Source organism: Anser brachyrhynchus (genome assembly GCF_964034855.1).
Source record: "Anser brachyrhynchus genome assembly, chromosome: 9".
Classification (NCBI taxonomy): Eukaryota; Metazoa; Chordata; class Aves; order Anseriformes; family Anatidae; genus Anser; species Anser brachyrhynchus.
The window spans coordinates 24910484-24919926 of record NC_137703.1 but is presented as its reverse complement, the minus strand read 5'-3'; the positions used below and the strand labels follow the sequence as shown (position 1 = coordinate 24919926).

Genomic DNA, 9443 nt, shown 5'->3' with positions numbered 1-9443 from the left:
TGCTGCATTGTATCATTTGTTTCTTTCCATTTTCCTTAACAGTGTCTCCTCCTTCTTATAGCAGAGAAAAAGCAACCTCTGGTAGATTCTGCTTTGTATTCCTTTCCTTTCTACTAAATCAATTTCTTTGCCTCTGCTCTCCTCTTTATCACTCAGGGGTAAAACAAGGGACATTGCTGGTTGCAGTATTCTGTGTATCCACATTTTTCCACAGATCACTACTCACTAACTGTTTTGCTGCTGGCCCTTTGCAACAGCTGAACTGCAGCCAGCAAGAAATTTATGTAACGTAATTAGTGATTTGGGGTTAGTTTTGCCAAAGCATCGTGGTACACCATGAGAACTGTCAAGCACTGCAAAAGGATGCTCAGGGAGTATACAGTCTGTGTCCTTGGAGGCTTCCAGTACCCATCAGGATAAAGCCTGAAGCAACCTCATTTGATCTCATAGCTGACCCTGATCTGAGCAGCAGTTTGGACCAGAAACTTCCTGAGGCCCATTCCAACATGTGTTTATGAGTCTATGGTTTTTGGAGGCACCCTGAAAATATACGTCCCACTGACTCCTGCATAATACTCCCAGTGCAATGGAAATTACATGTGAGGGCATTCTTGAAAATCCTACTCAAAACTTACTAGCATCTTTAGAGTCCTTAAAATTGTAGCCGTAGGGCCCATTCCACTTAACAACTTCAGCTTCCACTAATGCCATTAGAAAGTTTGCTCAGCAGCTCCTACCAGCCTGCCTTGCTCAGATTGCTTTGTTAGTAATCTTTCATTCTGAGAGTTCCTCCAATCTGATTTTCATCTTGTTTTTCAGCAGAAAAGCTCCATTTTCATTCAAAACCCATCAGAATAATGCTATTATATCTAGACACAAGCTTGTGGTACCTCACACTATAAAAGAGCCACAGGCTGTCCTGGCTACTCACCAACTTCTATGACAGGAACAAAGAGATGGTAACTTACTGCTCAGTATCAATTCCCTTCCCACCACCCTGTTATAATAAGCATATTCTTATACCAGAATGGAATTGGATGCCAAAGATCTCACTTGCATAAGGGGGCTGGGGAGGTCCCTCCCTGTGCTGCAGATAGGCCCCTTACAGAATTTTCTTCGGCAAAGAAATTTGTTATATATTATTACATGCATTTTACAGTTTTTGCATTTCACTGCAAAAGCAGATGACTCCTCCGTCCTAGTTCTCCCATTTGCAACACCGTTTAGAGATTATTTTCATAGCTTTTGTATGAATGTGTCTGAGGGATGTTAACTCTTCATACATCAGGGGAAGACGGGACACCTCAATGTTTCACACCCTTTGGGTTTGCACAGACCCATATGTTAAATACTTAATAACGAAGGGCCACTCTTGTGATCCTTTCATGATCTTGTGATGCAGGGATTGCAGGGAACTCCAAGCTGCAAAGAAAAGTAAATACATGGAAGTTTTCCAACTTGTAGTGTTAAAAGTCTGTATTGTACAGGATCTATACATTTTCTTTGCAGAATTAATAACTTAAGTGAAGAATCATGGATGTCGTGACAGCCAAGAGCTCTTGTTTAAATAAGTTAACAACTCACTTGGTACCAGTGAATCCAAAGAAAGCAGGTAAACCTTCTTTTATACTTTACGTGTTTGTAGCATAATTAATATTGCTGAAATGCTACTACATGTATTTTTGATTTTATAACACATACACACATTTTCATAAGATCTTTCCTGTGAGTTCTGATACAAAAAATGAACTGCATCCAATGACTGCCAGGGTAATTATCAGAGAGCAGTGACCATCGAAGCTGGACACATCAATGGCAAGCAGTCTCACGCTGCATAATTCCAGCAGAGTAATATTTATCCTGCTATAACACCCTGAATTGAAATGGCAGTGGAATAAGAATAGTTTTGATCTATTTGATTAACGCAGGCAGCATTTGCCCATTGTTCAGTCTGTTCATATTAAGCAGCGACACAATTGGTTTTCATAGATAAAAAGAGACCCACGTCTGCATTTTAAGGGATGCACAGGAGCAAAACTGAAACGCAGACTCTAAGACCACCCCTTGCAGTATGTAGAAGCTCATCTGAAACACCCTTCACTTTCAAGGACATTTAAAACACACTACAGCAATTAAAAATGGAAGGGAAATAAAGAATAATCCCACTCTTCTTCTCATGGCCTAGAGGATGAAAAACACTTGTTTCAGAATTGATTATAACCACTGTATTTCATCTCTGAAGACCCGAGTTCAATTCATAACTGAAAAACATGGTTTGTGGTCTTAATTTAAGTCAGTTCTGTTCCTCTTCCCAGTCAGAGCATGAAGTTAAACACCTGACGAAGAATGAAGTGATCAGAAAGAGGAATTTCCCCCTTTTGTTAGAAAGAACCAAAGATACTTCATCTGACCATCTTTTCCTTATCAACTCCTCATCACTAATTTAGGTCAGCTGCAGCAACTTGCATGCTTTTACATATATTATGTTTTAAGTTGATCCAGTGTTTGGAGGACAGAGGGTTTCCCTGTGCTTTTGTACATGTAGCGGTTGCTACCATTAGCAATGCTTGTACCATTTTCTGCATTTGTTCACAGCAGAAAACAGCACATAGTTAAGCACTGGCCTTTCTGGTCTGTCGAAACAACATGCCACGTCTTCAAAATGGTCTCCCTCCCAGTTCAGTGCAACTTAGTGCACTCAGCATCTAGTTTATGCTATTGATTCTTCACTAATGCAAGAACTATCTTCAGTTTAAGAAGCATGCTGTAATTATTAAATTAGAAAGAAAGCAAACCCAGGCACTATTTTAAGCATAAGAGTCAAGTGTTATTTAAGTATTCCAACCTCTGCTCGATGTCCCTTCTGACAATGGACAGAAGTCTTTTGTAACCATGCTCATAATCTCTCATATCTTACTTTTCCTCTATGATTTTCCACATTTTTTTCTTTTTTTCAATTGTTTTTTAATTCCTCTAATCCTCTTTTCTGAATATATAAAAGAACTAAAATGGCCTCTTTTAACTGCCAGTTGCTTACCTACTTATTTAATGGAGCAGCATAAAACGTAGGGCTTAGCCCACCAGCATTTTACACAAAGTCCCACTCATTTCTCCCGAAGCTTTGCCTAAACAAAATTGCAGTTCTTTGTTTTTGACAAAAGCAGCTTTGCATTGCTACTTCTATCCACCAAAATATGCCCAGGTATAATTGCAGAGTGTGTTGAGTAATTCCTTGCTGTAATGTAGTAGGTGAAGCTCAATTTATGAACCAGATTCAGATAGCATAACTCGACTGACACACCGTTTGTATCAGCAAAGAGCAGATGCTTGTAATGCACCATCACAAGAGCAGTGAGCACTTTCTCAGAACAACAGGAAGAGCTTTTTAATATAATTAGAATCCAAAAGAGACTATAGGAGGCTAAGTCAATAGGGCTCATCAATTTCTCAGTCAAAAGGGCGATTCCTGTTCACTTTACTAAACCACGACACTCTTGCAGAAGAGAGCAAGGAACTCTGCACACACAAATGACCAGGCTGCCCCCCAAAATTAAAAGGTCTTGTGCTGTAACATGCTGTCGTGAGAAAGTCCCGTTTAGAAATTGCAGCAAAGCTTTGTACTTCAGATGGCAGGCGCTGAAATCACGGATGCAGCGTCCAAGCCCGGAGGGGAGCAGGGCTTGTTTTCCCCGCGGGCGGCACACCGCTCTGCAGGGGCACCGCAGCCTGCCCGGGCACTGCTCGCCCTGCCGACAGCAGAGCTGGCGAACGCTGTGCGGCTGTTGCAACGGGTAGCACCGGCATTTCACGAAGCCATGGGCAGATAAAAAGCAAGCGACGTGCTCTGTAAGGTCGGATTTTCAAGCACTGTCCCAGAGCACTGCGACTGGGAAAAAAAGAAAAAAGAACATAGAGCTCAAACCTAGATGTCCAGGATCCATTCAGCATCAAATCAGAATACGTACAAGTGGTAACAGAAACCACCTAACTCCACAAAAACACAAGTACCTCAGTATGTGTTTTAAATACCAAATTAACTATCCCTTCAATTTTTAGCACTTCTCTCTGGAATTTGAGAATACATCTTAATAGGCCAATTATAAGATTTCCCAGTGATTGATATCATTAATGTTGTTTATGCTGCTGTTGATGATGAACTGAGGCAATGAGCATGTTTTACAGTCATTCAGCAAGTGTATAGGCAACCTTATGCGATCCTCTTTTTACTAGTTTATTAAATGTCTATTTCCTTTTCAGAGCAAATTTAACATCTAATGCCAAGGTTTCACCAAGAATTCAAATAGCATAGTAGCTCATTATCACCTTTTTAACTTAAAGTCTAATACAAGAAATAGACAAATTACACATCACTAACGTGTTCACACATACACGCGCGCACACACTTATCAGCATCCTGTTTGTATCATTTTATTTTCACAAATCCATTTCCTTCTTCCTACCCATACTCTTCACATTTGCAGAAAGCACAACACACAGATAGGCAATGTAAAATATACTTCCTGTAGAAAAGTCTGTAGTCTCCTAAGAGAACAGTTTGGCAAAACCACTTCTGTTTAAAAACACAAGGTCCAAAATGAGCCTTTAAAGAACATTAGTGACCACCACCGAGATTAAAAAGTACTTGAGGTGTTTGCGCTTCTTGTACGCAACACGTCATTTGACCTTTAGCAAACCGGGACTTCTTCGGGAAATTATAAAACTAGTAGTAAAATCTTTTTTTTTATTATTTTTATTTTTATTTTTTTAAATCAAGTTGAACAGGACAGAGTCTCTAGGCAAAGCTCCCAGAAAGAGCCAGATCACCATCTGGCTCCATCGTAGAGCAATGACAATTGACAACAAGCGAGTCTCTAACCAGCGCTCTCTGAATTCAAACGCTAGGTTGACTCTGTAAAAGCTCTGTTACAGCTATGAACACACAGCCGTATGTTTCTTCCCTCCTCATACATAAATATACCCTCAGACACTTAGAGAAGGGGGGAAAATAAAACATTTTATGTGTTTTTCTATGCTTCCCTGCTATGCCTGTTACCAATGAATGTCAAGAAATACCTTAAATATCTCACTGTATCGTTAGCACTATATAATATATATATTTATAATTTTATTTTAGTTTTCACACATGCTAATGTTTCCAGTATGATAAATGTCCTTTTAAATCCTGCAGTTTTTGTCACACTGTAGATCCACTTCTATTTGACAGTGACTCCTGGACATACACGTCAAGACAAAAATAAATACTGCTGTGATGGCAAACACTTTAAAACTCTTAGGACACTAATACAGTGGCACTTGAAAGACTTTTTAAATACAACAAAAAGGACAGTCGTTAAATGGAAACCTGCTCTGACATAGCCATAAAACCTGAACTGCATTTGTGAGATCTGTACTTGTTTTTGCGAGAGCAGCTTGTAATCTTTGAACACGTCAAACGTTACAGTCCAGCCCTCAACCCATACCCTTAAAAAAGTCCTCCTTCCTATTATTAAACGAGCCTCCCTTCTAGCTGTACATATGCAACACTGTAATTCCCAAACAATTGAGGTAATTATAAAAATGAATATCATTTATTGTTTTTTTATTACTATCATGTCTGAACATTTACTTTCATACAAAAGTGTATTTTCAGCATTACGCTTTCCAAGGGCATCCCCTCTGCACCAAGGGAGATATACAAGTATTAGGAATTGTGCAGGAGTTTTTGTAACCATCTTCAAACCCACCAGAACTCCATAAGCAACATTTTGGTACAGAAGCTCGCCTGGCATTTTAGGGAAGGGGAAAGGGACTTTCCACATATTTTCAGTTCCACTTTATTTTTTTTTTAATCGCATCTAACCCAATGCAAGTGAAGAAAAACAAAAAACAATCAAATGAACAAAAAAGAAATCATCACATTACTGCATGTTACCCTTCATCAGTCTCTGGAGGAAATCAGGAGCCTGGCTGCTTTTCCCAGCTCCCTCCCTCCCTCAAGCCCGCAGGACCGGCTCCTCTCCCTGGAGGGGCTCAGCCGTCCCCGAGAGTGTCTGGCACTGCCCGGTCACAGCCGCGGCTTCCTGAGCAACGTTCTGCTGAGGTCCTTCACTTCTTCAGGGCTGCCGACCCTCTCGTAGCCCAGCAGGGCCATGGGCTGGTGGCAGTACTCCTCGACTTGCTTGATCTGTTGGTAGCTGAGTGCAGTCCTCCAGGCGCTCAGCGCCTGGGTGGCGTTCCTGGCCGACACCACAAAGGGCTTGGATGAGTAGCCGGGACCACTGGTCATGTTGAGGGTGAACTTCTCCATCTCTGGGCTGACCGCCAGGTTAACGAAGCCGTACACCTGCCGCAGAGTCTTGATGGGCTCGACCACCAGGTCCTCGTAGCGCACAGCCATGTAATTGCCCTGGAGCCAGTCAGGGGGGTGCAGGGCAGTCTGCAGGGTCTTGGCCATGCTGCTGCAGATGACCTCCATGGCACCCAGGGCGTGGTAGTCCGAGCCGCCCCCCCCCTCCTTCTTTCCACCCAGCTTGTGGCCAGCGTCGAGGAAGGGCATGCGGTGGATGCGGGGGTCCCGACTCCTCACCACCTGCAGGCTCTCCCGGATGAGGCCGTGCCGGGATTTGATGCGGGAGCTGGCAACCGCCCGCGGGTCCCGCACCAGGTGGATGACTTTGAGGTCCAGGGTCGGGTCCCGCATAAGCGGGGCGAGGACAGCCAGGTCGAAGACGCGGACGCCCTTGATGACCAGCGTGCGATACTTGTGGCACTCCTCCTGGAAGCGGCTGAGGCGCTGCGGGGGGCACTTCTTGCACACCCGGTCGTCCACCATGCCCACCACCTCCTTGCGGTAGGCCGGGCAGAGGGGCGAGGAGCAGATGACCTTGTTGGTAGCCGCCCCGAAGATGCCCAGCGTGGTGAGGTTCTTCCCAGCGCCCGCCGTGCTGTAGAGCTGGAAGACGGAGAGGTCGCAGCGGTACAGGGAGCTCAGCATGTCGCGGGCCGCCCCTTGCAGCGAGACGGCGTCCCCGGGGTACAGCTTCTGCCAGACGTGCCACACGGGCTCGTAGAGGAAGAAGACCTCGGGGTTCTGGTTGAAGAGCTCCCCAAAGAAGGACGACCCGGAGCGCCAGGTGGTGAACACGTAGACCAGCTGCCGCCGGGCGCCCTGCGGACCGCGGCTCCCCACCGACGGCGCCGGGGGCGGCGGCGGGGGCCGGTGCCGGGGGGCCGCCGGGGGCTCACCGCAGCGCCGCGGCTCCCGCCGCCACTTGTACTCCAGCAGGTTGAGGGCGGCGAGGAGCAGCAGGAGCGCGTAGCCCAGGCACAGCGCCAGCGCCTTCCGCCGGCACACTTTCATGCTGGGCGGCGGCAGCGGGGCCAACTGTTGCTCAGCGCCCCGGCGCCCCGGGCCCCGCGGCGGGCAGCAGGGCGCACCGCCCCCGGCGCCGTCTCCCGGCCGGCCCCCCGCGCCCGGCCCACATGGCGCAGCCGCCGCTGCCGCCGTGACGGCCCCGTCGCCGCCGCCGCCCCCCCCCGCCCCGCCGCTGCCCTACTTAGAGGCCGCGCGGCCCCCCGCGCTTCTGCCGCGCCGCCATCGCCCGGCGCCGCCGCAGCCCGAACTCGCCGCGGCCGCCGGGGCAGAGGCGGCGCCGGGCCGGGCTCCGCTGCGCTCCGCCCCGGGGGCGGGGAGAGCCGGCGGGGGCCCCCGCGTCCACAGCGTGCATCCCGTCCCGGCCCCCCCGAGCGGCCGCTGAGGTGCGGCCCGAAATGGCGGCGCCCGGCCCCAGCCCGCCCCGCCCCTCGCCGCGCCCCCCGTTGGCGGCAGCCGGCGCCGCTCGTCCGTGTCGGGGGGAGGAACGGGCGGGGAGCCGGCCCCGGGCCGGGGGGCTCGTCCTGCAGCCCCCTCCCCGGGGGGGGGGGGGGGGGGGGGTGCCGCCAGCGCGGCCGAGCCAGGAGACAGGAGAGGGGAGGATGACACAAAGGGCCTGGCAGCGCTAAGGAAGGTCCCCGGCCCCGTTACCCAAGCTGCAGAAACTCAACCTGCTCTGTGTTTCTGCTAGGAACTTCTCCAAAAGCAAAAGAAAAATGATGCTTTCGCAGAGCTGCGACCGAGGGAAGAGTTATCTGCCTTCAGTTCTTGGAAAGAGCGGTGACTGCCACCGGTAAGCAGGTGGTGGTGTTGCAATGGTTGGTTTAGCCCCCGTTCGCTTTCTGCCCTGGCATCCACGAAAGCAGCGGTGGAGGAGCGCTGGGTGCTGAGCACAGGGGGGCCACAGGCCCAGCCCTGCGATGGGGAGCCTGGGTGCCGGCTGAGCTGCAGAGAGGCAGCAAGACAGCTTTGGGACAGGGACACACAAGCACATGCACAGGATGCAGCCCAGTTGTAGGGCAGGTGGTAGAAGGGAGCTGCTGGAGAGCTCCCCCTGGCTCATGCCTCAACTGATGATGGTGACTGAAGTTAGTTCTGGAACGTGTATTTTCTGTGTAGCAGGAATACAGCACGTGCAGAGATGAATTTACATTTTATCTGCCATCTATCTTGTCCGGTACCACTCTGTAAACAAGCAAACAACAAAAAAAACCTGCAGTAGGGTGAAGGAGCTAAATACACTGTAAGGAATCTTTACACTCCTCATAAAAGGATTTCTCTATTCCTCCCAAATTTTCTGCTGCAATACTAACAGCTAAGCTTCCTCTTAGGAAAATCTTGGGGGCCAGCAGGGCATGTCTAAGGTGAGCAGTTTTAACCCAACACAGCAGGAGGGCTCTGCTCTCCCCAGCCCACTCCTCCAAAGCACGAGGGCTGACGGGGCCCCCAGGCAGCGCAGGGGGACGGGGGCACCTCCACCCCCTGTGCTCCCCTGAGCTGCAGCGATAAAACGCCACGGAACAAAGTGGGAATGGCTCCACAAATGGCAGCGGCTGCAGTGTTACAATATGACTGTGACTTATGGTAACTTGTTAACAGCAAAATTTAAAGAAACACTAAATATTGGAGAAAAGTGCATTTCACCAAAAAGCAAGGGGGAAAGGGTTTTATGTTGTTATTGTTTGTCTTTTAAACCTACAGCAGTCCAGAGGAAGCATTTAAAGACACATTCTGAAAAAATAAGTGCATCTACTTCACAAAATAAATACAAAGTTGAAAACCAATGAGCTTGTAACAATTGAACTGCAGCTTTGGACACAGTATATAATGAAAAATGATATATCTCTGACACATCTATGCAGCATAAAACTCCTGCAGCTATTTTATCCTTTGGACCTAATCCTTGAGTTCTTTGCATAAAAAAGGCTTCTATTTATATCCCTTTTATAAAGATAAGGATCTAATATTTCTTTGGTTTTACATACACACTAAAAGATGAAATGACCTTAACCTAGCTAAAGAAAAAATGTTAATTTTAAATTCTGGAACGGTCTGTAACAGCATTAGGCTA

At 47.7% G+C, this 9443-nt stretch overlaps 1 protein-coding gene across 1 annotated transcript; it reads right to left on the bottom strand.

Annotated features, from left to right (window-relative positions):
• Positions 1 to 4210: 4210 nt before the first annotated feature.
• CHST2 (carbohydrate sulfotransferase 2) lies at positions 4211 to 7488 on the bottom strand. Its single transcript, XM_080605336.1, has one exon. The coding sequence runs from the start codon at positions 7358 to 7360 to the stop codon at positions 6065 to 6067; it is 1296 nt and encodes a 431-aa protein (XP_080461462.1). The 5' UTR covers positions 7361 to 7488; the 3' UTR covers positions 4211 to 6064.
• Positions 7489 to 9443: the final 1955 nt, after the last annotated feature.

Bases quoted from the DNA above. Each gene is read 5' to 3' on its own strand.
- CHST2 (XM_080605336.1), bottom strand. From the start codon at position 7,360: ATGAAAGTGTGCCGGCGGAAGGCGCTGGCGCTGTGCCTGGGCTACGCG.